Consider the following 14811-nt stretch of genomic DNA (forward strand, 5'->3'; position numbering starts at 1 on the left):
TTGGTTTTATAGTTGTAAACAGCTTAGAAGCCATTTGGGCATACAATCAGTATATAAATAAATTGCAAATCATAACAAAAAATTGCTGTACCATTGTTACCTATTTATATGCAGTTTGTTTTTCTTACCCCCAGAAGTATTTAGAGCGGACATTTCAAGTGTTTTGTTTCTGGTCCCAAGTTCCCCTCTCTCACCCTAGCACAGGCATCCCCCAACTCGGCCCTCCACTACAATTCCCATCATCCCTGACCACTGGTCCTGTTAGCTAGGGATGATGGGAGTTGTAGTCCCAAAACAGTTGAAGGGCCGAGTTTGGGGAACCCTGCCCTAGCATGAGATTCAAACTTATTTCAGCCATGCCCTGAACTCTTCACCACAACTTCCAGTACCTTACCTCTGCGAGAATCTTCAGAGCTCACCTGCTGTTTATTGCTTTGTTGTCACTTCTTGTTCCATCCATTTCCTTTCAGCTGCATTTGTGCCACTACAAAAAAAGACATCATAAAGGTACTTTCCCCAATAAACCTGCTCTGACCCTCATCTTCTATTCTCCTCCATTAGCTTCATGCATATACCCACCTGAGGAAATCCCGAGCTGTCTTGCACAATGGGCCTGCAATGCTGCACAGAATCATCTTTCAATATAGGAGCAGTGCTATGGGCATAATAATTAAAAGTGCTTTGCCTCAATTTCTATCCTCAGCTTTGAACTGGAAGTCCCGTCTCCCAAGGCTACCAAGTCAGTGTCAGATGAGAATGTACGCCTGGCAAGCCCCCTGCCTGAAGTTAAGCTGAGAAAGTGCAGGAAGAGAGCAAAGAGAAGCAGTGTGGTCTTTGCAGATGAAAAAGCATCACCTGAACTTCTTGATATGAAAAGTGTACGTTGTTATAGATGAGTAGTCTCATTATAATTCTGAAGTACAAACTGTCAATTTCATATTAGACGTATGTTTTCTGGACAGTATGTGTCCCTTAAAGTATCAATGTCCATGAAAGAAAAAGATGTGGTTTTCTTGCAAGATGTGACACTCATCTTGGTAAGTGGTGGAAGATACATTTGCTTAATGGAACATGTCAGGTGTTGCTGAACGCTAACTCCTAGCATCAACCCTAGCAGGCAAGGCCAAGGATGTTGGGAGTTGTAATTCAGCAACATCCGGAGGGCCAAAGGTTCCCCACATCTGGTATAAGTGAACCTGTATAGTTACAGTACGCTTAACAGTCAAGGAGGCTGGGAATATACCCTGACCTAAACTAGATTATTATTTTTTTTTACTGTTGGTGACAGTCAGATGCCTTGGTTGGTGGGAGGTTGTAGCAGTGATCCAGAAGAAAGGAGTTGGATGCACTTTTGTGGTCCTGATTGCTGCTGAATACTTTCAAGAGGGATAGGTGGTCATTATGAGTCTTCTTAAGGAAATTAAATATTGTTAGGGCATTGCAAACTGTGCTCTATAAACAGTGCCAAACTGCAGACTACACCATTGGCACCTTTTTGTGCAATCTATCATTTGAGCACTTTGAGCACACTAATCTATCATCAGCCTGACTTGCATTGCACAATTTTATAACATCACCCCTAAGAACCAAATGTTTTTGAGTATTAAAAAAGCAACGTCATTAAAGCAAAAAGCAAAAACAATTCAGTAAAGAAGCCTCATCTAATTTAGTTTACTATCCAGAAGCAAAGCTAACTAAAAATCACTTTGAATCATAAATCCTTTGGAAGAATTGTTACAAAGGACATAAAGTTCTATCCCAATATAATCTGTTTAAGACCCTATTAAATGGTCATCAGCTTCATTTACTGTTCACCCCAGGAGTAAATTGACTCCCTTTTGTGATCACATAAAATGTAAACATGCATAACTTTCAAAATTCAATAATTCTAAATATGTTTCATATGCTTGCTGAGATCAGTATAAAATTCAGTTTTTAAAGACTATCATGGCATAAATGACTAAAACTTAATTTGTGCCTGCCAAGCAGATGTTGAACAGATTTAGAGTGTTGGCCACACCTTCGCCAAATAAAGAAAGATGCGGTAGAGTAGTGAATATGACATCAGTTATTTAACCTTCAGAAATTTAGCAAGTGTCCTTGAGCATGTATGTCTAATTACTATGACTGTGGGATTTTTCTAGCTTTCTGTTGGTGATATCCTATAGATCAAAGCTTCTGCCTCATTTCAGTTTTGTGACAGGGTAAAAACCATTAGAGTTAGGCAGAAGCTCAGGGACAGCCGAAACAGCTGCTGGCTGTTCCCCCTGAGACCCCAACCATTCTCCTCTGTTGCCAAATGACCTCTTCCTCCCCCCATCCGCCCCAAACCAGCCTACTGCTCCAGGTGTGGTGGTCAATACTTCACCAGTGTTGTAGAAAGATCCAGTCTATTTGGCTTCTGTGCATGGAACTGTGTGTTGGGAGTGAAACAAACTACATTCCCGGGTTAAGATCTAATGCTATATTAAGAGTTGTGGATTCCCTCCCCACTCCTTGCAACAGTGGAAAAGAGTGAAGTGGGTATGTTTTGTTCATATAGAGAAAGCATGTTTACTGTGACATGCAAATGAGGCCATTGTAAGAAAATAGAAGTGTGTTTGGGTGATCTTTCCTCTGCATTCAGTATCTATAAGTAAAGAAATGGAAGTGGCTCCCCTTGCTTGACTAAGTAAGATTTCAAGGATGCTATAACCTCCTTTGTGCCCTTGGGCAAGTCTCATTAGCTTCAAGATAACTTGTACAAAACCTCCCAGTGGACTGTATTTTTAGAGCACTGTTCATTTTCTACTGAATTACAGAGGAAAAAACTCCCATTGATTTTAATGGTCTTAGGCATCATACCTGAGTCAATAAAATGACTGCTTGGCTTTACTGATCTTTAGTTATTAAATGAAGCATTTTGCATTCTTCTGGCTTAGCCAGGGGCAGCTTCACTTGTGAGGAAGCAGTAGTCTCTTCAAATAATTGAAAAAAAATTATGTTTGCCAACACAAGTAAAACTCGGACGAATAATTTTACCCTATATGCAACTGTTAAAATCGGTTAATTCCCCCTCCTGAGTACTGAATGATTTGTGTGTTACTGCACAGCTGTCAAGAAAACATGCATTTATGAGTGACACGAATCTTTCTGAACATCTGGGTGTACCTCACAAAACATCTGTTCTCAAGCAAATGAGCTTTGCCAGCCGTTCTATGCCAACCATTCCAGGTAAGGCAATTAGGATAAGAGAATGAGAACTCTGTACTTTGGGGCTGCTAGTAATTAAAATAAAATAAGCTACTTCCGTTCACTGTTGTTTTTAAAAAGAACTGCAATCTTTTCAAATTCAAAATGTGTTGAATATTAAGTATTATATTAATGTTTTAGTGCCTAAAGCAGACATTTTGATACAGGCCAAGCATCAACTAATATTTTATTCAATGTTATCTAATCATTATAACGGTTACAATCAGTTAAGATTACTATCACTCGAGTCCTTTAACTATCACTGTGTGTATAGAGTGCGCAGACGCAAACACAAGCAATGTGCTCAGATAGTCCTCACAGACATCAGAGCCATTTAGAAACTCACTTTTGTGCCAGCATCACAGTAATAAAGAGTAACAGCAAAATCAAAGGAACATAAATATTTCATTGCTCTTGCAGTTAAGAACTTGTGAAGTGGTGGGACAAGTATTTTGTGCAGCACAGAAAAGAAGGAAGAGTGTTTGGACATATATTTAGCAAGACAAAAACCCACGACTGATAAATGCAATAATGGAGGCTGGTATCCCACTCCTCTACCTTGCTTTTTTCTCAATTAGCAGTTCTTACTCTTCACTTGATTAACTAAAGCTCTTGTGGACAATTCCCAGCAAACTCCCAGATGCACAGCATCCAAACAAGCATATTAGAGGAGGAGTGAAATTCTTAATCTTGCTGGAATCTTGGGAGCTACCTGACAGATGGGGAGAAGGCCAAAGCCTTCCATTGCACTGGATCTGGACTAGGGCGAATCCTACAAGAGTAGTCATTTATTCTGGAACAGGTGCTTCTGCAGAGATCCTTGGGTAGCAACATTTATCAGTCATCTTGATCCTTGTACATGCACTTGGAATGGAAGCCCTAAGAGGCATAAAGTCTTTTTGCTTTCATAGTTTGTGTCAAGCTGTTTAATTGTTGCCATTGTCCAACCATGGGAGGAAAGGGAGTTACATTTTCTGCATGCCGAATTTTATTATTATTTTTTGAGAATTAATTAATTTGGGCTCTCTCTTGTTACTTCATTATGTACCAGTATTTGCTTGTTTTTAAGGGGTAACTATGTCCGTGTGCTGCCCACCACCTGAGGAACCAAATGCACCACAGAGGATGAGCCAGGCAAGCATCCCTCCTCCCATCTTGGAGCTGGACAGGAAAACTCTAAAAAAGAAGAAAGTGAACCAGCTCTTCAAAACAATAGTAAGTGAAAATTTTCAACTGAATAGTGGCGTCTGATCAGCTTCTAGCTGCTGGTGTGCTCCACCTTTTCCCTGAGTTTTCAAAGCAGATCTTGTAACTTGCATTGAAAATGTGAGGGACTGAAGACGCACAACCCGAAAAGACCTACTGAGGAAATCTATCTGCTCATTGCATTATTTTTAATATTTACCTATTCTATATGCACACCATGCTCCAGCACAGCAATTTTAATAATAGGTTAACACAAGAAGTCTCATTTGACCTTCACTTGTACTCCTGGCCTGATTTATTTGCCAACCCAGCAAAAATTTAATGCTTCATTAAGATTTAAAAAACCAAAAACCAAAGCCATGTGAGGGGAACAACTCAACCACACAGTAGCAGCACTACAGAGCACATTTCTGTTTAGATCATAGTAGGCAGCTTGGTACACCCATTACACTGTGGTGCTTCCATACACATTTGTATAGACGGTGTTAACAATGCTGCATTTCATGTACTCTAGGCAAAACTTTCTTCTTTCAATGAAATCACATCTTGCCTGCAAAGCAACATACAGTCCAGGCAAGTGTTGGCTTACAGCCGATATCTATTTAAAGTTGATAAGTTTCAGGGTTTTTTCAAAAGCCTGACTGGAGATGTTATTATTTTCTAAACTCCGATAGCAAAACAAAATATGCAACCTAGAAATGCAGAGGGTGCTAGTATTTCTTGTGGTGCATGAAAGGATAGCAAATTCTGCCATTTTATATGTACTGTCTCGCTGAAATGCTGGAAGATTTCTGACTGGTATTTCCCTTTCATAATTTGCTATAAAAGACTATAATTGTGTTTTGTTTTAGCTGACTACGATTACTAACATTAAAGTGTTCAAAGGATGCCATATAGAATATTTCAGTACTTCTTGCTACAATACTGTAAGGTAAATCAGTATTGTCAGCCCATGACTGATGGTGAGGGATGAAGGGAGTTGTAGTGCAACAGCACCTGGAGAGCTATAGGTTCCCCAGTGCAGCAGCAGTAGCCGCCACTGGTTTTATTATCTTGCATGTGTTCCCAGCATCAGCTCACACCTAGTATCTGCCACTAAGATTTTCTTTAACTCCTGTTTTTAAAAAATGCTTTACAAAAAAAGCTCTTACAGGTAATCTAGCTTTTATGCTGACCTCACAAGTGTAGAGTTCAGGAGTATCTTACTTGCATTTTGATCATGTACATGTTTAAAACTCAGTGTGATTTGCTTTTGAGCAAATAGGAATAGTTCCAACTAAGTGTGCACAATATTGCAGCCTTGAAGTAGTAAATCAAATCACATCAAAAGTGAACAGCTTGCGGGACAAGAGGGAACTTCTTTCACTAATAAGAGCCAAGCAAAAGCTAGGCTTTAATTCATCAGTCAGCCAACCTACATTTTGACTTCATTAGAGTTCCTTAGAACAAGGAAGTTTTCCCCTTCAAAGGGACAGCAACCTTAGTAACAACCTTCAGATTTGATTCACTGTTTGTTTTCTGAAATCTCCCTGCACTTTAAAGTCTGGTTTTAAGTATCAGGCTTGCACTTGCAGTAATACAGGACAGAGAATATAGAAAGGATACTCCTAAGAGCTTAGATGCAAGTGTGGAATCTTGCGGGTTTAAACTCCTTTGAGACAAGCCTGAAAGGGAATCTCTCAATGAGAAGCAAAAAATCGAATGAAGACCTGCCTTGCAGCTGTCATACTGAATATGCCTACGTCCAAGGATGTAGGAGCACCATCATCTTGGCTTGTGACCACACATCCTGCTCTAGTGTTGTAGCAGAGAAGAGGGTGTTGCAGTGGGACCCAGCAAGCCTTAGTAGCTAGTTCTTTAAGGAATCCCATGCCACCTAAGCCACTTTGGGGTTTTATACAGAAAGGCAAGTTAAATATTTAACATAAAAATAAACATCACTGCTTGGAGTTGGAGTGGATTAGTATTCCTTCATGGCATGCATTCATATAAGCACTGCAGGCGGATTTAAGTGGGAGGAAAGCACTGGACCATTCTGACGGAGAGTCCAGGTGATAAGAGAAACTGCTGGGTTAGCTGTTGGACAGTGCCTTATTTGGTGTGCTTACAGCCAATGTGGTGCCATCCAGAAGTTGCTCAGTTATGACTCACCATTCTTGACCACTGGCTATGCTAGCTGGGCCTGATGGGACTTGGAACCCATACGGAGAGTGCCACGTTGGCCACCCCTGGCTTACAGCAAGATCACTAGAAGAAGAAAAACGTTGACAGGCAACCTTCTTTTTTATGTATCCAGTACAGGACCAAACAACTTGAAGATGGGAGGCATACCAGTGAGCGACAATCTGATTTCTTCCCAGAGCAGTGAATAAATTTGTTTGAAAGAGATTTCCCAGCAAGTGGGGAAAACAAGATTCCAAACCGGAGAGGAAGGCTGGCATAAAAGAACGTTACTAACTCGTATAACTCACTTGTACAATCTATACATCTGCTGCTTTAATCAGTGCACAATAGTAATAAAAATATTTGCTTTTCCATTTCTAACAAGATTATAAAGTCAAGGCATTTTTAGTAATCTTTAGGCCAGTTCTCAGACTCAGCATCCTAGGAACATGGTGGCTCACTAGAACAAGCATCTACCTGCCACTGTGCACAGAACATAATGCGACAGATAATATGCACTTAACCTGATTTATGCAGTCCTTTGCATTTTATTTGCACTTTTTATTAAGTGTATGTGCTGGCTTCTGTATTCCACTGCACTTATAGGATACCTAAAAGACTGATCTTGTAAATTGGGTGTTTGTTAGCTCATTGCACTGGTAATTCCTATTTAAAATTCCCAATGAAGTTTAAAGGTTGACTGAAATTCTGTTTTTATTAAAGTACAACCTTGAACTGTTGTCATGAAATTGTCTTGCCATATATTACCACTGCACCCCCAAGAATGATAGCTCTTTTGTGTTTTAATTTCACACACACTCCGCAAACATGAAAGAAAAAGTTTCTGTATGAAAGAACCTCTTACACCCTTTCTATAGACTATATACTTCCTGCAATTTAGTAATCAAATGTTATATGTGTTCTCTCATTTGCTCTGAATCATCCTTCATGGAATTTCTCCAAATTCCTCAGTATATTGCATAATTCATCTCATCTTACTGACAAGAGAACTATACAATTCCTGTATTGCTACTGTGCCAATATAATTGATTTTCTCACCTTTCCAACATGCTTATGCTATACCTTTTTGCTTGTTTCATTGCTCCAAGACAAAAGTGCAGCTACATGGTTTTAGTACTATTATTGCATAACATACCCATTTATTTTAAAGAAGTCAATAAATGTATCATCATTATTTGGGATTACTCAGAAATTTCGACATATTCATTTGCCTATGTATCTCCTGGCTACTGTGTAAAAACTGCACTGATTTAATAAACTGTGCCCAGTTTTGGGGCTTCAAGGTAGTTTTAAATTGCTTGTTTTAACAGGAAAATGTAAACTTTGATTTGTGTGTTCTGGAAAATATGAATGTCTAAAAGCCCACTTGCTCCTGGTAATTTATATTCTGCTGCAATTGGAACTGAGATGGTGTAGAGTTCAGGATCGATCACTGTTCCCTGGAGCATTTGACCAGCACCAGAAGCAGCAGCAGTCAGTGATAAAGGTCTCCTGCTTAGAGCCTACAGCAACTATAATAATGCCATGATTATATAATGGGAAGGAAATTTGGAAGAAACTACAGAGCTTTCTAAAACAACTGAGCCATATAACTCTGGCAGAATGCTATCAGCTAATTAGGTCATTTCTAGGAAAGTCAGATTTGTTCCCATGTTTCTGAAATCTTATCAAAAAGATTGATTTCACAAGAGATATTATGGGACATATCCCAAACAGCTGGTACAGTCTATTCATCCCAAGTGGCAGTGTTGATGAACATTTCCCCCCAGAAAAGTTAACTGAGAAAGTTTGTATTTTATTGATGAAATACTAATTCTGTGCATTGATCTTCATATTGTTTTGACTGGCATTGCAAGTAACAAGCCAACCACTAGAAAAGGCAAACCAGTATGCTGCCCATGGATTAATTTTAAGTAGATGGTTGGTGGCCTTCCTTTGAGTAAATTCACTGGAGCAAAGGAACTCCAACTTGCCATTTGGACTACAGTGGTTAAGAACTTAATTTGTTCTGGAGGGCCATTCTTAACCTGAAACTGTTCTTAACCTGAAGCACCACTTGAGCTAATGGGGCCTCCTGCTGCCTCTGCTGCATGATTTCAGTTCTCATCCTGAAGCAAAGTTCTTAACCCAAGGTACTATTTCTGGGTTAGCGGCGTCTGTAACCTGAAGCATATGTAACCCGAGGTACCACTGTACACATTGTCACTCATAATTCCTTGGCTGATCACAGATGACCTGATGATCACAACACCAGGCCCCACAAACACAGCAATCACCCTACCAAAGAATTCAACACATTTGCAATGCTGTCAGGCCTCCACTGGGAGCTGGAGGGTCACAGATTCCCCACCCTGGGCTCTTGTTTCATCCTCATTATGTACTGTCTTGCTGAAATGCTGGAAGATTTCTGACTGTGGTATTTCCCTTTCATATTTTGCTATAAAAGACAAGAATCACAAAAATGAAACTCTGCAGCAACAAATTCAGATACGATGGGGTACAAATAACCAGAAACCTTAACAAACTATACCTCCACAACTACAACATCATGTGGCGAGAAAAGAACAAAGACCTGAGGAAATGGAACAACACCAACTTCACCCTCTCAGACAAAATAGTCATGATATCCCCCCCCCAATTAACCTACATATTCCAAGCCCTGCCAATTTGGATTCCCTCAACCCAACTCTATAAATGACAGGAAAAAACCAAACTTGTTTATTTTCTCACACAAAAAGCCAAGAATAAGCCCCAAATACCTGCACCTCCCTTCCTCTGGAAGGGGAATCCTCAATATAGAACTATACTACATTGTCAGCCAAGTGCACCCCACACCGTAATTGCATACATACTAGAAGACAAAATGAAACAATGAGAATACACAGAGATAGACACAATTGAAAACACCTCGGCCACAGCATACATTCCTTCAAAACAAAGGAAAATCCCCACAACACTAAACAGGTTCACACAGTCCATGCTCATAGCATGGAACGAAAAAGTAGGAAAACTATCCCCACTAACCCCCCTGGCATTACGCAGGCCAAAACGTCTAAATAAAAACTTGGCAAGCCAAAGGCTTACATCCCCTAACAAACATCTACAAAAATACTGTATTTTTCACACCATAGGACACACTTTTTCCCTCCTAAAAAGCAAGGGAAATGTGTACGTCCTATGGAGTGAATGCAGGGGGGAGGCAGGCGGGAAAAGCCCTCAAGAGCCGCACACAAGCTCCATGCGCTCTTGTGGGCTTTTCCACAGGAGGGAGAAGGGACTGACTGGCCGCATCAGTCCCTTCTCCCACCTCGTAGAAAAGCCCACAGGAGCCACGCACCCTTTAAAGAGTGCGCAGCTTCTGCGGGCTTTTGCGAGAGGTGTGGGAATCCCCCACCTCCCAGAAAAGCCAGGAGAAGCCCTTTTAAAGAGCGTGCGGCTTCTGCCGGTTTTGCGGGAGGTGGGGGAATTTCCCTACCTCCTAGAAAAGCCAGCAGAAGCCGCTCAGCCCCTTTAAAGAGTGCACGGCTTCTGTGGGCTTCTGCGGGAGGTGGGGGAATTCCCCCACTTCCCGCAAAAGCAGGGAGAAGGTCTGGGAGAATCACACAGGCTGCCTGCAGCCTGTCCGCTGCTCCCAGAGCTGGGGGGGTGGTCATATTTTTTTCCTTGATTTCCCCCTCTGAAAACTAGGTGCGCCCTATGGTCAGGTGCACCCTATGGTGCGAAAAATACGGTAACAAACCCATACTGACACAATGCAAGACAAACTAGGGGACACCCAAATACCCTGGATAACATGCTACCAGCTGCACACCTTCTTAAACAACCCAGCAGTAAAAGCAGCAGCCACTAGGCCTTTGACCATCTTTGAAAACCTTCTCCTGACAGGAGAGGGACATGGCAAGGGGAAGGTATGAGCAATATGCAAAATATTACTCCAGAATTCCACAACCCCCCTCTTCTCAATCAAAAAACAATGGGACCACGACATAGGTTATGAAATGTACCCTACCCAATGGACTAAACTGTGGTCTAAACGTCCCTTTAAATTCATCACAGCCAAAAGAAGGGAACTTGAAACTTATCTATAGATGGTACCTAACACCACGGAAGCTGGCAATGATACACCCAGGAACCTCACCAAAATGGTGGAGAGGTTGCATCTCTACAGGCACATACCTCCATGTGTAGTGGGATTGCCCCAAGATCCAACCCTTTTGGTCATCATTCCTACCTGAAATATGCAAAATAACTAAACAGGTATTAGAAGCCACCCCAGAACTAGCCATATTGAATATTTTCCAAGACAATAATACATACTCAAACTAGGAAGAGCTGATAAGCCACCTACTTTCAGCAACCAGGAGCATTATATAGACACTGAAGGGACCCATCAGGAGTGAATATGCACTATTGGTACCAAACTGTATGGGAAACAGCCCTACTAGATAGAAAATCTAACCCACAAACTGAAACTAGCACAGGGACAAATAAAAGAGGACACCTTCACCCTGGTGTGGCTCCCCTTTATTACACACACAGCCTAACAAGAAACCACTGTCAGCATACAAATTGATAGGGCTATCTTGACCCAACAACTCCTCCCCCTCACACATGCAAACAAAACTCACTGCAGTCAACTTAAGGCAACCCTTGGCCTCCAATCCCTCTCACTGCCAATGAAAACTAATAAATGAATAGAAATAGAACCTACGCACACAACGCTGATACAAAAACCTTACACAGACACTATGTAAGAGAATGAAAGTTTACTACCCCCTCTTCCCCATGCTGTCCCTCTCCACCTCTCTTCTCCCCCAACCTTATACTGACTACAACATTGATGTCTCATATTGAATATAACTGACCTGTAGAAAGGACTTTATGATCTGAAAACAGAGGTGATGTATGTATTTTTGTAAAAAAAACAACCCAAAAAAACTTTAATAAAAACAATTTAAAAAACAATAATTCCTTGGCTGATCTGCTGGTGACTATTCTCAAATATATGTGTGTGCTGCTATATATGAGCCAGAGGAACTAAGCAAATCAAAATTATTTGTGCAGACATACCCAACTCTTCTAATGCTGGTCTTAAAAACAACAATATAAAAATTCAACTATGAGTTGTTAATAATAATAATGATGATGCTTATTTTTATACAGCGTCCGTACACTTACTAGGAATCAATGATCCTGGAATATATTAAAGTATTTGCGTCCACTAAGTATCAATACAGAAAAACAGTTCTACAGCCTTTGCTGCTAACATCACATTTCTCATTTGCATGTGAATTATGATCTCATGCTCACCGTCCGTTACAGAAAATAACACAGAGACAGTTTTGACACCAAGGGTGAATCATTCTAACACTATGAAGTGGAGAATGAATAAGTTAATCCTTTTCCATCAATCAAATTTGGTAAGCCCTATTCATTGCTTAATTGTTTAATATACAAGCTTTTCAAGTCTGAACAAGCTATAATATAATGTTATAGACTGTCTTGGTTGTCTCTTAGGGCAGACCCAGGTCACTGAGCCTGAGTTTCTACAGCTGCTGCCCTCCATGAACCACCATTAGCAGGATTGGCAGCAACAGCAGCAGATAGGTTCTATGCCACTATACAAATACACTTTACACTTACAAATACAGTGGTACCTCGGGTTACATACGCTTCAGGTTACATACGCTTCAGGTTACAGACTCCGCTAACCCAGAAATATTGCTTCAGGTTAAGAACCTTGCTTCAGGATGAGAACAGAAATTGTGCTCCGACGGCGTGGCAGCAGCAGGAGGCCTGATTAGCTAAAGTGGTGCTTCAGGTTAAGAACAGTTTCATGTTAAGAACGGACCTCCGGAACGAATTAAGTACTTAACCTGAGGTACCACTGTACACTATACAAATACATTTTCTCTGAAAGGTTTCCACAATTTTGACTACTAGTGTAGATAGTAACTGTGCGGTGTGCCAGCCCTCCTTCAACCTGGGAAATTGTGGTTGTTCTATCAGCCAGCCCCTGTGTTGAGGAAAAGATGAACAAAAGTCTCTCCTCCAGACTTTTCTACTGATCACGGTGCCTTGAGCCCTGTGAGCACCAGTTTCCTAGCTAGGTTTGGCCCAACAGTCAGTCTGGATGATTTTTTTCTTTCAAAAACCCATCCTAAATTATGTAGCCATGACATTTAATAGACGTTTTATCACCAAACAGCAATGGATTAATGCACGGAAAATGCTCAATTACAGAGACCATCCTGAGAAATCCTTTGAAGTTTTGTCAAATGTTTGGACTTTGTTTAGTGAATGTATTGCTTTTTTTAATCTTGGGCTCACACTTCCTATGAGTGAAAATGACAGAGTAAAGTAGCACTGCCAGTGCAAACTCACAAGAGATAGCTAGCAAAAGTTTCAGCTAGATGCAGCTAAATGTGACTGAAATCAGTACAACTCAGTGCTGAATTAAATGTTTACAGGGACTACTTTTTGTAGGGCTGTTGTGTTACAAATGATAAAATGTAATCTGTTTTTCAGGTGAAACATTTTTATGTCTACTTAATTAGAGTGTAAACTTTGCCTGTGACCACAATATATGAAAATTACAAATGAAATATGAAACGTAACACCAAGCCAGCAATTATTGACCAATTTGTTAGAATCACTAAAGTTGGGAAGTAAAAGACTCCTGGTGGTAGGCAAATCCAGGACTCCAAAAAATGAAATTGATATATCAATAAACTCTGCTTTATCGCCAGTCTCCTCATAAAACTTTATCTTTGTATAAGCTTAAGGCATCAAACTGCCCTTCCATTCTAATCAAAATTTGATAAATTCCATTGTGACCCAGCTGACAACTTCCTAAAGAATTGTAACATGGGTTGTACCAGAGGTTTTGCAAAGAGCTGGGGAATATACAGGCCCATAGAGTAGGCTCCCCGATTCGGAAGGTGGTTCACACCTTCCACCAAACACAGGTACGAGCGGCCTCTGCAAAAAAGATACAAGTGCTTGTGCAAGTGTATGTGTACTTCTTCGTACAGCTCAAGTACTGTCTACACAGTTACAAACTACACACTCATTCAACACTACATATGAATAACTGCAGGTACACAGGTCAGCTACTTGTGAACACAGGAACAAAAAATGTACACTCGTCGGATGTAACATGTGAGCACCCCTTAAATCATCCTGACTTGTGGAGAGCAGTAAAAGTGGGGAGGGGAGACGAGCATGTGTACTCGTCCCTGCCCATCATCCCTGCATGCTAAGTTAACCTGTTTTCCAAGGTGTCTTTTGAAGATCAAGAAACCGTAGGTTTTTGTTTTGAAGGAGCAGAATACAAGTTGATACACCAAACAAGCAATAGTGTATCAGCAGAGGGCGAGGAACTTGCTTATAAACGTCCTACAGCATTCTTCTCCAGGGAATGGAGAAGACAGAAACAGGGATGCCTTTGAGGCCTGGGGGAACAGAGATGGAGGAAAAACCTCCAGCAGCAGCCTGTTGAATATTACCCAAAGACTCTCCATGATACAGCTGAATTGCAACTTTTCTTCATCTTACTGGCCTGCTAGCCTTCCTAGCCTGTAGCCTAGGATGTTACAAGAAAGGCCTCACTTTCTAAAGTCAATTCTAAGGTGACCCAAAAGGTATGGCTTTGCCCTCCACAAGACTGATAGGAAAATATGTCCACTGCATGCACTGTATCACCTAGGCTGCATTTACATTGCAGTTTGTTCCATTTCCCTATCTGTTAATTTCCACAGTATATTTGAGCTTTCACACAACGTAAAAGCCACTTTTCCATATTTGCAAAGAGATTTTTCTGTCCTTTTCCATTCCATGAAATGCAAAAGAGCACTATATTTGCACAAAAATCCACTATAGTTCCAGAAGTGGCTTTTACATTGGATAAGTTATAGTATAACATGGAACTTACAGGGGAAAGTTGTGAAAACAATAAACTGTCATCTGATTGCACCTAAGGCTGCATTTGTTGTGTTAGTTTTACTTATACTAGTGCTTCTCTCTTGATTTCCAGAAGTGATTTTTACATTATTTGAAAGATCACATAAAATGTGAATACCAACAAGTAAGAAAACGTTGGCAAGATGGAATAAAGTGCTGTCTAAATGCAGCTGTAATGTAGATCTGTTAGCCCAGGCAAAGTAATAGATTTTCCTTACCCTTTCAGAG

At 40.7% G+C, this 14811-nt stretch overlaps 1 protein-coding gene and 1 long non-coding RNA gene across 10 annotated transcripts in view; one reads left to right on the forward strand and one right to left on the reverse strand.

Moving 5' to 3' along the window:
* DOCK2 (dedicator of cytokinesis 2) overlaps window positions 1-7915 on the forward strand; it is a 246372-nt gene extending 238457 nt beyond the window's left edge. For all 4 annotated transcript variants that reach the window (XM_079964756.1, XM_079964759.1, XM_079964757.1 and 1 more), the window contains 4 exons: window positions 704-878; window positions 3093-3213; window positions 4301-4446; window positions 6734-7915. In XM_079964756.1, coding sequence (XP_079820882.1) covers window positions 704-878; window positions 3093-3213; window positions 4301-4446; window positions 6734-6805 — 514 coding nt within the window. In that variant the 3' untranslated portion in view covers window positions 6806-7915. The remainder of the gene's footprint in view (window positions 1-703; window positions 879-3092; window positions 3214-4300; window positions 4447-6733) is intronic.
* Window positions 1-14811, reverse strand: part of LOC307209627 — a 40392-nt gene that overhangs the window by 4636 nt on the left and 20945 nt on the right. For all 6 annotated transcript variants that reach the window (XR_013835652.1, XR_013835653.1, XR_013835654.1 and 3 more), the window contains one exon: window positions 395-484. This is a non-coding gene — a long non-coding RNA (uncharacterized lncRNA). The remainder of the gene's footprint in view (window positions 1-394; window positions 485-14811) is intronic.

The sequence above is a fragment of the Podarcis cretensis genome (assembly GCF_951804945.1).
Source record: "Podarcis cretensis genome assembly, chromosome: 2".
In the NCBI taxonomy this organism is placed as follows: domain Eukaryota; kingdom Metazoa; phylum Chordata; class Lepidosauria; order Squamata; family Lacertidae; genus Podarcis; species Podarcis cretensis.